This window comes from Cyprinus carpio, chromosome B4 (assembly GCF_018340385.1).
Source record: "Cyprinus carpio isolate SPL01 chromosome B4, ASM1834038v1, whole genome shotgun sequence".
NCBI classification, from domain to species: domain Eukaryota; kingdom Metazoa; phylum Chordata; class Actinopteri; order Cypriniformes; family Cyprinidae; genus Cyprinus; species Cyprinus carpio.
The window spans coordinates 1,444,390-1,464,389 of NC_056600.1; the positions used below are offsets into that span (position 1 = coordinate 1,444,390).

General features: G+C 35.4%; 1 protein-coding gene across 1 annotated transcript in view; it reads right to left on the minus strand.

Annotated features, from left to right (window-relative positions):
* Positions 1–20,000, minus strand: part of ptpro (protein tyrosine phosphatase receptor type O) — a 47,581-nt gene that overhangs the window by 27,531 nt on the left and 50 nt on the right. The window contains 8 exon segments of the mRNA XM_042721538.1: positions 20–140; positions 1,092–1,288; positions 1,488–1,649; positions 3,373–3,852; positions 4,798–4,950; positions 6,074–6,229; positions 7,126–7,405; positions 19,629–20,000. The exon segment at positions 19,629–20,000 is cut by the window's right edge and continues 50 nt beyond it. Of these exon segments, the coding sequence (XP_042577472.1) occupies positions 20–140; positions 1,092–1,288; positions 1,488–1,649; positions 3,373–3,852; positions 4,798–4,950; positions 6,074–6,229; positions 7,126–7,405; positions 19,629–19,736 (1,657 nt within the window). The 5' untranslated portion in view covers positions 19,737–20,000.

Consider the following 20,000-nt stretch of genomic DNA (forward strand, 5'->3'; position numbering starts at 1 on the left):
AAGCTTGTCTTGCACTCACCGATGTCGATGATGACCGGTTCAGACGGGGGACTGACCAGCGGCCCGTTCGTGTGATAAACCACCACTCTGTACTGAGCGCCGGGGGTCAGGCTGCTGATGATGTCACTGGTGATGTTCTCCTATCAGAGAGCAGGGAGCGGGTCACATGACACTAACACGGGGTAATGAAACACTTTTACATTTGATGGTTTAATTTAAGCTATGAATATTAGTGCTGTAATGTTATGCTTGTAATGCAAATACATATAATATATATATAGAAATATATTTCAAATACTCAATTTTTATTTTTGCAGTGAAATATTACAACAGTAATATTTATTGTTTTGCTTTATTATGTTATAAATAATTTATTATATATATATATATACAATAACATATTTACTTTAGTAATTTTTCTTATTGTTTAATTTGTATGCATTAAAAACAAAAATTACAGTCAAAAATAACAATATTTCTTATTTAGTCTTTTTTTGGTAATGTTTATATGTAATAATAATAATACTAGTAATAATAATAATAAATTTTATTTTATAAAAGTTCTTTCTCAAAGCATTTTACAACAGGTAAAACCCAGCAAGGCAACATAAAATAGACACAATATATTTTTTTTACTTTATATATATATATATATATATATATATATATTTTTTTTTTTTTTTTTTTTTTTTTTACTTCATATATAATAATAATAATAATATTTAAATTGTTACATTTTTAAATTAGTAAAATTTTAAAATTATTATTATTATTATTATTCTTTAATTTTTTTTAATAAAAGTTCTTGCTCAAAGCATTTTACAACAGGTAAAATCCACCAAGGCAATACAAAACAGACACATTTTTTTTTTACTTATAAAAAAGATGCCCTACAAACAAGCACAACAAACCTGATTTTTTTTTTATCAGTCAATTAGGTTTCTTAGAGGTTGAATTAGAGGTGCAGCTCGAATGAACCTTTGCTGAATGGCTTTTGTTGACGCTGATAGAGTCTGAAGTACTCTGACTGACTGAATGAACTGGTTAAATCTAAGTATGTGACATTAAACCCAAGCCGTTTAGATCAGAACCTCGGAGCAGTAGGTGTTCTCCATGCGCTGGTTGATGCTGGGCCGCAGGCAGGTGAGAGACAGCACCGAGATCAGACTGCCGTTATATCTGTGACGCGACGCAGCCCAGGACACAGCAGCAGTGCTGGAGTCCAGCATCTTCACACTGACCGCCTGCGGACGCTCCTGCGGCTGCTCCATCCACTCGCCCGCCGGACCTGACACACACACACACACACACACACACACACACACACACGTCTGGTCAGCTCTACACCTAACCCTACCCCTCACAGGAAACTTTCTGATTTTCAATACACTCCACTCTGTGTGTTTTATAAGCTTGTTTCCTCATGGAGACCTAAAAAATGACGTGATGAATACCAGGCACACACACACACACACACACACTCGTACTGAGGTAGAAGGTGAATCCGGTGTGGGCTGAACTCTCTCGGGCCTCACAGTCTCCGGATGAACTCAGCGTTGTGACGTGAACGCCATACGTTCCTGCTTCTGAGAGCTCAGTGAAGAACTCGTGTGTGTTCTCATCCACCGTCGCCGTTTCTGTGGAGTTTCCTGCTCAAACAACAAAGACAAGAACAGAAAAAAATAGATTTACACCTATTTGTATTGATTACTTTAAACGTTTCAGTTATTAATTATTACTGCCTATTTTACATCAACGCTGGCTGTTTTGGTGGAGTCTCCTGCTCAAAGAAGAAGGAAAATAACATAGAACATGCTTATTTTTATTATTTTAATTTATTCATTATGTATTAATGAATTAATTTGTTACTGTTTAATTGTCATATATTGATTATTATTGCCTATTTATTTTATTTATTAATTTATTTGTTTTAAAAGTTTTATTTTTATTCATTAATTATTACTGCCTTTTTAAAAATGTTTTTGTTATTTTCTTTTAAAACAGTTTAATTGTAATGTATTAATTATTACTGCCTATTTTAATTAATTATTGAGAATTTATTTTATTTTTATTAATTATTATTTCCTTTTCAAAATTATTTTTATTTGTTTTTCAATTTATAACTGTTTTATTTTGATTTATTAATGTGTCCATCCTATTTATCTGTGTTTATAATTTAAGTATTAATTTTGTTCATAATTGTTTTATTTTTTATTAATTAAAGATCACCGCTTATGTACATTTATTTATTATTTTGTAATCTATTTTTTTTTTATTATTATTTATTAATCATTACTGCATATCTTTATTAATTATGCTTATTTATTGATTCATTTATAGGGATGTAAAGATTCACTCAACTCACGATTCGATCCATGATTTTGATTTCACAATTCAATTTTCTCACAATTGTTTTTAACAAAATGAGATTGAAGACAATATACAGTAAATGAAAAGGTCAAGTTACACAAATAAAAGAAATCTCTTCATATAAACAAACTTTGTCTGTGCTCTTTCCATTTAAAATTAGAGGCAACCACTGCATTTTAATCATCATCCAAACAAAGATTCCGCATACATGCAACATGAGCAGTTTTTAATCTAAATTAGACTGTATAATTTCATAATTTGACACAAAAACAGAATTTTTGTGAAACTATACTACATAAAACATATCTGAAGGAAACAGCAGATGAGCTGAATGAGACGCAGATTCACTCTCTGCCAGCAGGTGGCACTCATGAACAGCAATCATACAGTGTTTCCTTGGTTACCGCTGTAAACAAAGCAGAGCTGCTCTTATGAACAGCAATCATACAGTGTTTCCTTGGTTACCGCTGTAAACAAAGCAGTGCTGTGCTTATGAACACTACTTTAATATGCATCGTTCAGAGGCAAGATGAAAAGAAAATACAGGGTAATGTTTTCTAAAGACAGTCAGTTCCCCTCAGAGATACATTCATATAAACTGCTTCTCTAACTGTATTGTGATTTGTTTAGCATCTCAACCAATTCGAATCGTCACATATTTGAATCGATTTTCAAATAGCTCGCGGTTCATCGTTATATCCCTGTTCATTCACAACTGTCTTATTTCGATTTATTAACTATTACTACCTTTTTTTTCATTTATTATTTTTATTAATTTATTTAAATGTTATTTTTATTTATTAATGATTACTCCTTATTTTACTTCATTTATTATTGTATTTATAAATATTTTATTAAATTTATAAATTTTTACTGTCTTATTTCACTGTTTTGGTGGAGTTTCCTGCTCAAACAAGTAGGAAATAAACACAGAAATGACTATAAAGAGGGTTTACACAAACATCAGGTTTTTTGCTGTGTAAAACACGTGATGATTCTCACCGTCGCGGTAGATGTAGATGTTGAATCCGTCGTAAGCGGCGGGCGGACGCGGCGGTGACCAGCGCAGCTCCAGAAGGAACGGCGGCAGTGGCTTGGGTGTCACACTGGGTTCAAAGGTCACGTCCATCGCTGACCCCGGCTCATTAGAGTCCTCATATTCTGGCACCAGTGCGTTCACAAACTCCTCCTCCTCCTCCTCCTCCTCGGTGTGGGCGGGGCTTCCTGTCGGCTCCGCCCACAGCAGCTCTGTGCTGTTGGGTTCAGCTGTGCTGCTATAAACAGTGACGTTGTTTAGTGGCGTCTGTGTGATGCTCATCTCCACACCGTTCACTTCCTCTTCCTGTTCTTCAGCCGCAGGGATGTCACGTGCCCGCCGGAGGACTGATGCATTGTGGGACGCCTTCAGAACGTCAGATCCAGACGCTCCTCGACCGCTGAGGTGGATGATTTTGAGCGACACATTGAGAGGAGGATTCGGAACTGGACATGAGAAATGAAAACAAAACAATCACCATTTATCATATTTAACTAGTGCTGTCAAAAGATTAATCGCATCCAAAATAAACGTTTTTGTTTACATAGTAAATGTGTGTGCACTGTGTATATTTATTATGTATATAAAAATACACACACGTAGATGTATTTATTTAAGAAAAATGAATAATAATTTTTTGGGATAACGTAAGTTCACAACTGCATGAAATGTATCACACTGTGCAAGTAGTTTTTAGATATTTTATTATGAAAGCCTTACATATTGTGCCTTTAAAGAACAATTCATCCCAGAAAAAAAGGTGAAAATATATTTCCTATAAAAGTTTTGAGGTTTTTTATTTTTCTGACAAAGTGATTCTAAAATAGTAATTTATTTAATAGATCAATTTATTTAATAAACACAGCTTAAATCAAAAGCAGTACAAAAACTGTTGCCATGACATAAAATACAAATTTAAATAAAATATTAAGCACATTTTACTTTAGAATTTTTTTGTTATTACCATTATTTTCAACAGTTATTCTAGAGTAATTTATTTAATTGATTAATGATTTATTAATTAATTATTATTTACATTATTTACATTTCAGTTTAATTATTATTATCTAATTTAATTATTTAAAAAGTTTTTGATAATTTTTGATATTTTATTATTTAATTTTTTTTTACCATAATGAGAGTTTGGGCTGTTAAAAATATGTCATTAAAATAACTGGTAAAAATATAAATGATCCTAAAAATTGCACTCAAATTGCTGACAGGTTTCATTTATAAAGTGAATCCAGAAGGTTTCCATCAATAATTAATGAGGTTTGTGCACTGCCTGCTCCAGCTCTGACATCGTTCAGTTGTTCCAGCACTAATTAAAGGTCATTTTAAGGTAAATTTAGAGCTTATGATCACATGACGGCTGACTGAATGATTCGTACCAGTGCGGTGGCGCAGGGGCTCGTGGGTAACATCGCTGCGGCTCACCAGCGTGCTCCTGTTGACTGTGGCCTCTGAGACCAGCTGGAAGCTGATGTTGGTGTAACACATGCCCGACAGCCAGTGCTTGAACACCGTCTTCCCTTTGAGGAAATCTGCAGAGACAGAGAGAGAGAGTCCAAGTTCAGCCGTGACACAAACACACACACATAACACATGTGTAACACACAAAGAAACACACATGCATAATGCGTCTAATACACAGAAACACACGTAACACACATAATACAGGGAAAAAAAGTGTAACAAAATTGTGTAACACACAGTAACTAATGTGTAACACACATAAACACACACACATAACACATAGAAACACACATGCATAATGCGTCTAATACACAGAAACACATGTAACACACATAATACAGGGGAATAAAGTGTTAAAAAAATGTGTAACACACAGTAACACACATGTAACAAACGTGTAACACACATAAACACACACATATCATAACACATAGAAACACACAATCACGTCACGTGTAATACACAGAAACACAAGTGTAACAAAATTGTGTAACACACACAGAAACACACATGCGTAACACACGCATAACATGCAGAAACACACACACACACACACACACACACATGTATAACAAACGGAAAAACACACATGTAACACACAAAGAAACACACGTGTAACACATGCGTAACATGCAGAAACACACACACACACGCGTAACAAACGGAAAAACACACGTGTAACACATACATATAACACACAAAGAAACACACATGCATAACACGCATAATACACAGAAACACACATGTAACACAAATGTGTAACACACTCATAAACACAAATGCATAACACACAGAAACACACACGTAACACAGAAACACACATGCATTACGCGTATAGCACACAGAAACACACACACGTAACACAGAAACACACATGCATAACACGCATAATACACAGAAACACACATGTAACACAAATGTGTAACACACTCATAAACACAAATGCATAACACACAGAAACACACACACGTAACACAGAAACACACATGCAATACGCGCGTAATACACAGAAACATACGCCCGCAAAACACTGAAACACACATGTAACAAACGTGTAACACACATAGAAACACAGATACGTAACACACAAAACACGCAGAAACACACACATGTAACACACAAAAACACACAGGCGTAACACACACGCAAACCTGCAAAAACACATGTAACACACACACATAACACACACACCTTTATACAGCATGTAGCGGGGCTGGTGGCCCTCCATGTAGCTGATGTTTACTCTCGTGTAGATGTTCCTGTCTGGAGAACGGATCTGAAACACCACACCGGTCTCCGGAGCCAGACTGTAATCAGACATCTCAACGCTGTCTAGAGGAAGAGGCTCTGAAAACACACACACACACACAGTTCACTAATATATCACACTGGAGAAACAGGAGACTGAAAAATCAATGGCATTTTGTTGTAACGAGGATAAAGGCACTCTGTTCTGACTTAAAACTGTTACTGAAAACATAATTGTTTAAAATAAAAGTGGACAGTCTGACTAAAACACTACTATACCATGATGTAGTCATTTTATACCATAGTAACAGTATCACAACATAGCTGATTCTTGCTTGGAATTGAACTTTATTAAATTAATTGATTAATTAAAACGTACGCTAATTTTTACATATGAAATGCTTATTTATAAATATTTTATTTTTATATATTATTTATTACTGTTTTATTATTTATTATATTTAATTTATTATTTTAATGTATTAATTATTTCTATTTATGTATACATTAAACATGTGTTGTTTATAACTTACTACTGCCTAATTTAATTTTTTATTAGTGTATTTATCAATACCTTATTTTCATTTATTATTATCTTCTTGTCTTTTTTAATTTACAATTTTTATTTAATAATGCATTTATAAATGTTTTATTTTATTTACTTTTTCTACCTATTTAAAAATTTTTTTTCATTTTTATTAACTAATTTATCAACACTTTATTTTCATTTATTAATTATTCCTGCCTATTTTCATTTATTATTTTCATTAATTTATCTATAAATGTTTTATTTTTATTATTTACTACTGCCTATTTAATTTTTTTAATTATTTTTATTTAATAATTTATTTATAAATGTTTAATTAGATTTATTAATGACTACTACCTATTTAATCTAATTTATTTGTTTATTTAACATTTCTTTCATTATAAATGTTTAATATTTTGATGCATTAATTTCACACATATGTGTAGCAGATGTCTGACTGTCTTACTGGTGAGCACAGGGACGGTTCTGACGGCTCTGGACGCGCTGCTGTCGTTCCCGAGCATCAGACTGATGGAGTAACACAAGCCGTGGTACGAGGCGTTGAACTGGAGCGGATGCGGCAGCGTCTGACCGTCAGCGGCTCGCGTGAACAGCAGCGTGTGCGTGTGCGGCTCTCCGGAAACACGCACCGAATACACGGATGCATCAGGCCTCACGTCCTCAGCGTCCAGCGACAGCAGCATCCGGCTGTCATCCTGCAAAGCCACCTGGAACGGAGCCCCACGCTGAGAGGAACAGGAAGAAGCGCACATCGATCAACAATCAATCAATGCAAACCACATCATCATGACCGCATTAATAATGAACGGAAAGACGGGGAATGGGAATCAAACACATAAACAAACAATCACAGCACCGCAGATCCGGACCGGCTCTCAGAAATACCCTGAATTTCATAAAGATTTATAGATATTCTCCCAAAATGAGCGACGAAACCCTGTGAAGATCCTCCTGCAGAAACCATGAGCAGCGTGATATTGCTGTTATCATCTGTGTCGGAAGATTCAATATGAGATGAAGAGACTCAAAGACATATGAGAAGAGCTGCATTATTACCTGTGTGTGTGTGTGTGTGTGTGTGTGTGTGTGTGTGTGTGTGTGTGTGTGTGTGTGTGTGTGTGTGTGTGTGTGTGTGTGTGTGTGTGTGTGTGTGTGTGTGTGTGTGTGTGTGTGTGTGTGTGTGTGTGTGTGTGTGTTGTGTGTGTGTGTGTGTGTGTGTGTGTGTGTGTGTGTGTGTGTGTGTGTGTGTGTGTGAGAGAGAGAGATAAGGTGAGACCAACACACACACACACACACACAAACACAAACACACGGCTCATTACTATAATATTTCTATAATACTATAACAGTGCTAATTTAACATCAGTGACAGTTTTAATTGATCATTTTTATTCATTTTTGTTATAAAACTCTTTTTTCTTTGCACGAGTGAATACAGTGGTGTTTTGTATTGTTTAGTCGTCATGGATCTGACCGAGTGTTGTTTTGTCTTTGTTAACATGTTTGATGTCAGACAGACTGAATGGAGACGAAGAGTACTCACCTTTAAATACACGTGCAGCTTTTAGACCAATCAGAGCTCAGTATGCAAATCAGCCTGACTGACTGTTACATTTGAAACGATGAAGATTCCATCAGTGGAAATCAGAGCAGATTCAAACTAGGCATAAGCCATACTAATTATTTAGTTTTTCGATACAATACCGATACATTTAAAAAACAATATTGTTGATACGCATACTGATACGATACTCCTAAACTACAAATACTATGTTTGAACTGCGGTCACTTTAGTAAAAACATGGTTCATTTTCACATGGGACTGTAGGCTGAAATAAAAATTTTAGTTTCTTAAGTAAAATTTAAACATTTTATTTGCATGTCTTTTCCCTGAACAACCACCATTAACACTCTTTATCTTAAAGAATAGAATAAAAAAGTATTTTATATAGCCTATCCTAAAGCAGGTTGGAGTTCAGAGATACAATCTGTATTGTATAAAGCGATAGTCACTGAAAAAAAAATCTTATACTTGAGATGTTTAATTTAATAATTTGCAAATTTACTAACAATTTACAAATCAAAAATTTAACCATACATTCAACAAATAATACACACAACACATAATATTAGAGCCCGACCGATATATCGGCCGGCCGATATTATCGGCCGATATGAGCTAATTGCATTTAAATCGGCATCGGCGTTTATAACGGCCGATGAAAACATAAAAAAACAGAGTCTCATGCTTCACTCATGTTATGAGTGTTGCATAGTTTGCCCACCAGAGGGAGCTCTGCAGCTCCCCAGTTGACAACAGCGCCAGAATCCACTACAGAAGAGAAAGCTATCAGCCGAGCCACTGAGATGTACTCTTTTGACGGTGAGTCTGTCGTTCGTCATGTGAAATGATTGTAGATTTAGTTCATACACTGTATATAAAAACAGTGTGGTAGTTCATTATCACTTCTAAATATTCTGTAACATCACTTACAGCCGCTAATGCATTGCTATATTAGATTAGCCACAAAGCTAATACCATTTTTATCAGTGGAAGAGCGCGAACGTTAATAAGTGGTCAAACTATAACGTTAGCGTTTAACCTATTCTAAAATATCTGCAGTGTTTCCCCACAGAATGACCGCGTAACTGTGGCAGGGGGGCGCGTGTATCAATGACTAAAAGTTATGTACAGCGGGCCTCGAAAAAACAACAACTGTTACGTTATTCTAACGCAAACATAAGCAGGCCCCTTAATGCTTGCTATTAACTTGTTTGAAGGTGGTTCTTCTTCAAAATTGACAGCGGTGTGTTCATGACACCAAACGTTAACCATTCAACTTCGAATTGATTCCGTAATCTTCCGGGTAACAGTAGGCTAACTTTACGTTCGCCAGCGCATGACGATGTTTTGATTCAGACTGCACAAAGAGAAGAGGAGAAGATATACGGGTCCGTTGTGAATGTGTCTGTGAGAGCAAATATAGTGTAGTTACAGTAACTACAGTAGGTGCGTCAGAAATGATAAACCAGAGGGGACATGTAAATAATGTGAGCTGAACAAGCGCTTTTTTTCTTCTTTTTTTACAGATTGTTTCAAAAGCAGCTTTACAGACAATACAGGAAAATGTTGTAATAATATAGTTAATATAAGTAGGTAATAGGTAAACCTATTGCTTGACAAATAAAAAAAAATATTATATATATTTCTCTATATTTCTCATTTTTTTGCCTATGTAGGACATCCCTGTTTATTATTATTATAATTCTAAATGATGACATGAGTAATGATACATGTGATATTAATAATACACATGCTTATTCTTTCTCTGTCTCTCTTTCCTGCCCTACAGATGGCTGAAAAAGGTGAACGCTGTAGCAGCAAAGTGTGGGACTACTTCTGCAAAGATTCCTCTAATGCAGTGTATCTTTTGACTGTAATCTAAGGCTTTTTTTAACATAATCCCTTCTGGAAAATGGTTTATACAGCCCACATACATAGAACAGGCAGATATTTTGCTATTGAATGTTGTGTAAGTGTAGTTTATAGGAAATGGGTCTAATATCCAGTTTATTTTCAAAACCAAAATATCGGCTTATAAATCGGCTCTTTTCGAGTTAATATCGGCATCGGCATCGGCCCCCAAAAATCCATATCGGGGTCTTTAAATATTAAAAATAATAATATAATTTGTAATATTATTTGATATTTAAAATATTAAATGGTAAATGTATTTATTATTTATAAATCAAATTTAAATGTTTTTAAACACGTCATCTGACTCATTTTCTTTACCTGTGAGATATTAAAATATATAAAAATTCAGGTGTCAGATCCGATGAAATGCAGATAAAGTCTCAGTGAACTGATGAATATTGGGACATTAATATTCTGTGTTTCTGTGCCGTGTGTGTTTGTTACGAACTCAACGCAGCTCACTCAGAGAGGATTATGGGATTACAGCAAACACAAGCGTCATTGCAGTACAGATGTGAGATGATGAGGAGTGAGCATTAATTAGCACAGAAAACACACGTCTGTGCTCAATCTGACAACCAGATACTGCTTTATACACAAATGTTGACGGCCTCTAATCAAATCAAACATGAGTCAAATGCCAAAGTTCAAATGTTAAACTGTCATTTATTTCTGTGATGCGCAGCTGTATTTTCAGCATCATTACTCCAGTCTTCAGTGTCACATGATCTTCAGAAATCATTCTAATATGATGATTTTCTGCTCAAGAAACATTTCTGATTATTATCAATGTTGAAAACAGTTGTGCTGAACAATATTTTTGTGGAAACTGTGATACATTTTATTTTTCAGGATTCACAGATGAATAGAAAGTTTAAAAGAACAGCATTTATTTCAAACATTAAAAATATTATTTTACAATATTAATTGATATTTAAAATATTAATATTAAATTGTACATATTTTGATTATTTAAAAATGTTTTTGAATGTTTAAAATAATATTTTGTTGAGAATTTGTCATGGGGGAAAAGCAAACACACACACACACACACACACACACACACATAAAAACATAATAAAACAATAACCAAATATGATTAAAAATTTCATTCTTTTGTGGTTTTGTAAGGTTTTATATGAAAAGTATGTTTATTGTTTTCTAAAAAAAAATGTTTTTTTAATCTAACGCCAAATTTTCTGAACAAATGTGTATTAAAAATATTTTGATTTTAAAATAATATTATCTAAATAAGTAATATTTTGGTAGAATTTTTGTCATGCAAAAAACTGCTAATTTGGGGATTTTCAGGAACATTAGACATGTGTCTAAATGTGATGCATTTATAAACAAGACTCGTTGTGAGAAGAGAACCTCGGGAAAGAGACAGAAGACAAAACAAGACACACGTCACACTCGAGGAGCATTGAAGAAGCTGAGGAATCTCTGTCAGATAATGCCTTTCAGTGCTCAGATGAATGAAGGTCAGGGACTGAATGAGGAACGCAGCTGCTGACATTATCATGCAAACGGAGGACTCTGAGACACAACTTCTCACTCAGAAAGAGCAGCAGGAGCACAGTCTGATGATGAAGATGAAGCTAAAGCGCTGGATTATCGCTCTGTAATCCATCGGAAAGTGAAGCCGCTGTAATAATCTTGCTTTTAATCGCTGAACCCACAGCACTTTTGTGTTCCAGAGAGACAAAGGTCTCCAGATTAACAGCCACAATAAACCCATTTGTGCTTTACACTCTTACAAATAAAGGCTCTTTATTGGCCTTCGTGAACATTCATGAATCCATTACAGGTTATTTAGAGTGGAAAAAGGTTTTTTAGATTATTAAAATGTTCATTACACTTAGAAAATAAATGTTATTTTAAGAACTAAGATCACTGAGAGCTTCTTAGTAGAATCAGAAAAGGTGTACAAGAACCATTTAAGTACCCTAAACACAGTTTTTAACCCTAATAACATTTATTTATCTACTTATTATTATCATTATTTCATTTTTCAGATTTTTTACAGTTATTTTTAAAGAGATATTAACCATTTAAAATGTTTCAGTCATTTTGGCCTTGGTTTGTATGGAGATCCATTAGTGTCAAAAATACTTTCTGTTAAATGATCTATGGAGTTATATTAGTGTCAAAAACGTTTGTGAAATTTATTTAAGCTTTTCCCTATATCTCACACATTTTTTTGTGACAGACTTTTGTTGATGAACATGTATATATTACGTCTATTGCAGCATAAAAAATGTATCGCTTTTTCATCTGAAAGGGAAAGATTGTGCAAGTGAAATGAATTTGTGTCGTTTGAAAATTTTAAGAGTAATATTTATGTTGTTGTGTTAGAAATAACAGGTTTGATACATTTGGACTGTTTTTGAGCAATCATGAACTAAACTACAAAGTCAAAGGAATTTGATTAAATCCATTTATTCCATTGTGTTTAAGATTTGAAATTCTCAAATAATATGTTCTTATAAATTAAAGTAAAATTTCATATATACATACATATATATATATATATATATATTATATACATATATATATATATATACACACACACACACACACACACACACACATTTTATGATTTTATAATATGTAATTTCTGAATTGGTAAAGGAAGTAAATATAGTAATAATGTGGTAATAACATGGTAACATTCAAAACTTTACATTTCTTCCACATGAATTAATTATTAAGAAGTTGCCGATCAGATAAAATCTATTTTTAATTTATGACTGTTTCATAAAATAATGATTCTTGCGAAATGTGAAAATAGTAAGCAGATTTTGAATGCATTTTAAGCCATTTTTCTTACTGCGAAGAAAATGTAAAAGATCTGAGTAAGCTTTTTCCACTTTAAAGACCCTTTCGATCAAAGGAAGGGTTTCATGGATGTTCATGCCAATAATGACCTTATGTTATTTTTAGGAGTGTCAGACGAGCATCTAAAGACACGCGCAGCTCCTGATGTGTTTTCAGGGAGGAAAGCGAGCGGCTTGTTCTGCAGACGCTGCAGGTGCTGTAATTGCGTGAAGAGAGACACTCCTCAGGCTTTTAATTAAAAGCAAACACACCGGTGTGTTCAGTGCAGCAGGAGGATGGTCAGACGGCCAGGAAAAACACAACAAAGAGCCCACGCTGACACACACACACATAAACCCCTCCCACCGCACCACAGGAGGTCCAAACCCGCCCACAGACCGCCGACTCACCCAATCAGCTGCTCCGCCTGCTGTGATTGACAGCTCTGACTCAGCAGGTTTATTTTGTTGTTTTGTTTTGTCTTGAACTCTTTTCAGAGTTTCCGAACTGGGAACAATGAGTGAATCACACACACACACACAAACACACTCTCTCTCTCTTTCGCACTCACACACACACACACACTCAAAAAAGTCCATCTAAAGACTACAATAAAATAAAATAAAAACTCTTCTTTCTAATTTACAATTTGCATATTTAGGACACTTTTTTAGGGTTAGGGTTAGGTTTTACTCTCATTATTGTCAGTGATGAGATGTATTAATATTTAACCATATTTAAATACGTTAATACAATGAATGTATATATGAAACCACATAAAATTCAAAGTAGTAAAACCTTAAGGTAAGATTTTTAATGTTTAAGAAATAAGTCTCACCAGGGCTGCATTTATTTAATCACAAATACAGTTAAAATTGCGAAATATTATTCTAATGTAAAACAGCTGTTTTCTATGTGAATCTCTGTTAAAGTGTAATTTATTTCTGTGATGTGCAGCTGTATTTTCAGCATCAATATTCCAGTCTTCAGTGTCACATGATCTTCAGAAATCATTCTAATATGCTGATTTACTGCTCAGGAAACATTTCTGATTATTATCAATGTTGAAAACATTAATATTTTTGTGGAAACCGTGACACATTTTATTTTTCATGATTCACAGATGAACAGAAAGTTCAAAAGAAGAACAGCATTTATTTGAAATAGGAATATTTTCTAACATTACAAATGTCTTTACTGTCACTTTTTGATCAATTTAATGCATCCTTGATGAATAAAAGCATTTATTTTTCATCTAAACTTCTTTTGTTTTTAAAATCTAATAAATGTTTTATATTTGTAATATTTTTAATTTCTTCCTACTTTATTTTGATTACGAGGGTTTCACAGTGCTTTCTATGATTATCAGACGTGTGTCGGTGAGAAACTGTGTCACACACGAGCGCCGAGCCTCATGGGAAACTATAAAAACAGTGCATCTATAAGACGGTGAGCATGAGCTCCGGGGAATGGATTTCAAGCATCTCCAGAGAATATACAAGAGTCTTTGTGCTGAGAGAGAGAGAGTGAGCGGGCGAGCGAGCAGCTCTGGGTCATGTGACCGACACTGCAGACGCCACACATCACACACCAACACACATCGCTACATCATCGCATACATCTGACTCTACCATAGCATGAAATCAACTGGAGACTGAACCAATCTTTTGCACTAAATGACTGAAATATCAGTTTGATAATCTGTGATTTTGCTCCACTGAGTGGCAGTGAATGAGCCGTATGGAGACGAGACGAGACGAGCGTCAATGAATGTAACAAAGAGCGTCAATGAGGCCAGACACACATTCACCAGCCAACAGGGAACACACACAGAAAATCCCTTTCAGGCAATATTTAACAAAATCATCAGTTTCATTTCCCAGTACAAACATCTAAACATTCTTAAATCTGGAGATGGAAGATGACTGAAGATATTATGTCTTGCATTCTGAAAAATAGAGCAAAATTAAGCGGTTTTACACCTAAAACAAGAACAAAATCAAACGCGATATAGTTAAGTGCAATTATTGTCGTTTTAATGTGAATGTTTTAATACAAACTCGCAAAGACGAGCAAGAGAGAGATGCAAAGCGTTTTTCCAAAAAAATAAGTTTGACAGTTTAAAATGAAGAAATTAGGGCAGCCATAAATATTAGTACTGTATTGTGTTTTACAGTTGAGTTACACACAATATATTAATTATATTATTTTTCATAAATACACATTTTTTACTTTCAAGTGAAATATTACTATAGTAGTATTATAGAAGTTTAGTATATATATATATATTACAACAGTTTTAGACATATTGGTATATAATCACAAATTGTGCAGCTCAACAAACCCTTTCTTTATTTATTGCAATCACAATTTTTATCAAAGAACAAAATGCAATTAAATTTTTTACCAAACATTGTGCAGCCCTAATTTTAAGCATGAACTCACTTAATTTTGATACATTTTTTTAAAGAAAACAAGACTTTTGTTTTAGAGTGAAATATTACCAAAGTAACATTGTAACATTTAATTTCATACGTTTTCTTTAGCAATAATAATAATAATAATAATTCTTATTATTATTTTATAGCTATGTTAATATATATTCACATATTTTGGTGCAGCCCTACAAACAAGCTCTACAAAGCTAGATTTAAAAAAAATCACAATATCAATATTGATCAAAGATTAAAATATTTAAAATGAATGTTCTTCCTTAATTTTGATGTATTTTTCACTACAACAAGACTGATATCTTCAGTGATTTTTCTTCTCCAGTAAATGTATCTTGGTTTAGATATTTGTACTGGAAAACAAGACAGAAACACTGAGGAGGAACAGCACTTCTGTAGTGTATTAGAGTGTTACTGGTCTGTGCTTCAGCGTTTTGACTGAACATCATGTTAATGTTTTGAGAAGTGTTTCCGAGCGTGATCCGACTGGCGTTTAGCGTTCAGATGGAGCGGATCTCTGATGGTTGATGTATAATGGATGGAGCGTTTCACATCCACACACCTGCCGTCGGCAAACGCTCAGGTTAAAGAGAACGGATGCGACGCTCTTCATTTACATCCGTCTGATGAAGAGGAGACTCACACACACCTGCGATCGCTTCAATTGAAGTTTTAATGACAGAAACATGAATGAAATGAACAGCAGCATCATCCTAAACAAATCCAAGAGTTCAAATCCTGAGGTTCAGGAGCGTTTTCTGAGGTGTCCCTTGGCACAACTATTAAACTTAGTAATATTAATTTACACTGCAGCAAATGCACGAGTTCTTACTGAACTGCTTCTCTACAGGGGGCCGTTCACAAAGAACACTTTTTCCATTCAAAGGCATCTCAAATCTTTTGCAGCATCTTGCACGTGAGCACCGTTTCAAGTTAAAGGGGTCATGCACTGCCTATTTATCATAGTTTAGAAGTAACAGGTTATTTTCTGTGCTGTTTTTAACCCCTCTTCAGAACGCTCTGTTTGAAGGCGTGGAGGATTGTAGACTCTGAAGTAAACACCCACTGCTGTGATTGGCTAATAGTTGTGTATGATTGACAGCAACATTCCTCACAGATGGACGCTGCTGTGATTTAGGTCAAGAACGCATATATAACTCGATACATATCAAGCGATCTTTAATAACAGACAAAGCAATACTGATCACGTAATAAAAACAGTTACGCACACTTGTGTTGCAACATTACTGTCGGATCTAATACAGTCGCACAGCACCGTCTTTTAGTTTCAATCTCGCATTGAATTGTTCCTTGTTTGTAAATGAATCCACGGTAAAATGGAATGAACAAAGGAACGAGTTCTTACTCACGCGGTCTGGATCTTCACTAAAAATAAAATTCATCCACTCTTTCCTAACGTTGGGATCAGAACAAAGGCTGCACTGAACAGCGTCTTCTTGTCTTCAGAGCATCTTTATCGTTTGGTTTCTGTGTAGACCTGCGCGTTCGCCTCTCGTAAAAACACTACATGTGTAAATCAGTGGGCGGGGCTAAACAGACAGCGCTGAAGCATCGGTGGGCGGGGCTAAACAGGCAGTACTGTAGAATTGGTGGGCGGGGCTAAACAGACAGTGGTGTAAAATTGGTGGGCGGGGCTAAACAGGCAGTACTGTAGAATTGGTGGGCGGGGCTAAACAGACAGTGGTGTAAAATTGGTGGGCGGGGCTAAACAGATAGTGCTGTAGCATCAGTGGGCGGGGATAAACAGGCAGAGATGTAAAATCGGTGGGCGTGGCTAAACAGACAGTGATGTAAAATCGGTGGGCGGGGCTAAACAGACAGTGATTCAGAAGCAGGCATTGATCTTCTTCTGTGGAGGCGGGGTTTATCCACACTATTACATCATAGAGTAGAACATTCCACAAGCTGTGGTTCTGGCAGACTGCCTTCAATAGAAGCTGTTTTTAACGACAAAGTTTTGAGTTCTGAAACTTACAAGATGGTTTTATAGTACAACTGCCACTTATATGTCAAACGATCAAGGGAATTTTAGTTTCTCAATTCATGACCACTTTAAATTTACACGCAGCGCCGCTTCATCAGTGTCAGTTTTAAAACAGTGGACCAATCAGAAGAGCCCAGAGGCGGGGCAAGCGTTGCAAGCTTTTGTTTAAATTAGTAAGTAGGCATGGCAACTGTTTTATTTGACGGGGAAACAGCAGAGGATACATTCTGCACTGCTTTTTTTTATATTCCTGAGCGCTGCGTCTCGCAATTTTAGATGCAATCATGCCTTCTGTGTGAACGGGCCATAAGTTTTCAACACTACTTCAGTCTTTCTACTTTAAAATCTCACAATCAATGTCTCACACTGTACAGGTTTTATTAAGGTTACTTTAAGTTTTTAAGACCAAGTTTAATGAACATGATGTCTCAGTGTTATTAGAAACAATCTCCTTAATTTGGAATGGATTCAGAAAAATCAACTTATTTAAAAGAAAAACAAGCTTTGGCAGATATTTGTTCTTGTTTTAAGCATAAACTCACTTCATTTTAATCAGTTTCTCAGAACAACCACACCTTCGATTACTTCTCCAGTTAAAGTATCTTGATTTAAGGATGTTTAGATATTTGAACTGCAAATTCAACTTTCTTTCCAAATAGAGCTATTCAAGACATCTGGTGATTTTCTTTTCATTTGCAGAAAAACAAAATATTGCAATGTGAGTTTTTTTCCAATATCGTGCAGCTCTAAAAACAGATCTGTGTCAGATCTGTGTTCATCATCTGATCAGATGAAGATGAAATCTATCACACGAGTTCATCACAGAGGCGGCATGGTCATATTAAGCCTGTATTGATCGCTGGCGGACACACATACACAATCACGGCTGTCGCCATGGTTACCGGGCTCAAATGTGATGTTAACATTTAATGAATGGCCATATTAATTATCACAGACAGTTTGTTTATGTGTCATAGATGAAATATTGCAATGTTTATTCATTTAATATATGATAGAGATAATACAAAATAAAATATTTACTAATATATACTGAGAATATCTGAAACACTAAGATTTTACGATGATTTAAGAGTGCCATCAGATGACATCCAGTCAAGATAATAAACATGAGCTTTAAACACAAATAACATACTACTAATAATAAAATATACTAATAATATACACAAGTTATTCAAAGTCTGAGCATAAACTCTGTAACTTGTGTTATAATTACAGATGAAGTCACATAATCATCACACAGTCTTCAGGTCTGAGACCAACATGTCTGACCTCCATCGTGTTCTCAATCAGGTCCTCTCCCAACTGATCAAACAAAATCGGTTTTGTAATAAACTGGAAAAATCCTGTAAATTTTTACTGAAACGATTTTGAATGCAAATAAGCTTGAAGCCTTTCAAAAACATTTTAAACAAAACTATACTGCTTGTTTTACAATACTTTAACAATTATTACACTGGAATTTTCCTGCATACTTTCAGTGAAATATTCTGGGTGTAAATAGGTTTTAAGGCTATTGAAACATTTTAAATAAAGCTATATCACAATAATAACAATATGTGACCCTAGACCACAATGGGTAGTATATTTGTAGCAATAGCCAATTATATGGGTCAAAATGATTGATTTTGCTTTTATGCCAAAAATCATTAGGATATTAAGTAAAGAACATGTTCCATGAAGATATTTTGTTAATTTCCTACCGTAAATATATCAAACCTTATTTTTTGATTCTTCTAATTTTTGAACTACATTTGAACAACTTTAAAGGTGATTTTCTCCATATTTGGATTTTTTGCACCCTCAGATTCCAGATTTTCAAATAGCTTTGTGGTCCAGGGTCACATATTATTGTTATAAAATAAATGTTTAATTTCCTGTGTAACATACAGTGAAAGCAGACTGATGCTGCACACACACACACACAAACACACACACACACACACACACACACACACACACTCAGCTGTGTGACCCAGTTTCGCCTGCAGGAATATCGGAGCAGATTCTGATCGTGCACCTCGCATCAGTTGCTGCTGATATCAGACACAGAAACAGAGACACTCCAGAATCCAGAACCCATTTAATGACGCGCGCGTGTCTAATTAACGCCTCGCACTCGGCTCACCGCAGACCCGCCGAACGCTGATTTGCGTGAATGTAAAGAGCAAACTCACCTGAATGATGATGAAGGTGATGATGAAGCACAGCGATAAAACCCAGCGGAGAGCAGAACTCATGTTCGGTCGGGAATGGATCGCTCTTTGATTCCCAGCGTCGCGCATCCGAACAATAGCGAGCGATCGAACAGCGATCGGAGCGCCGAACCTAGCCGAAGATGAACGAGTGGAGCTTCCGCCGTCAATCAGAGCGCGAGCGTTCCGTCCATCTGCCGGTTCCGTGCGCTCGGTATCGGGTCTGTGGTTCGGCTCTGCGGGACGGATGAATGATGGAGACCCAGCGAGGCTGTAATGAAGCGCAGCAGCGGGTTTCTGTCTCTCGGGCCGCGTCTCAAATTCTCCGGCGCGCCCTAACTAGGGTGCAGCGTT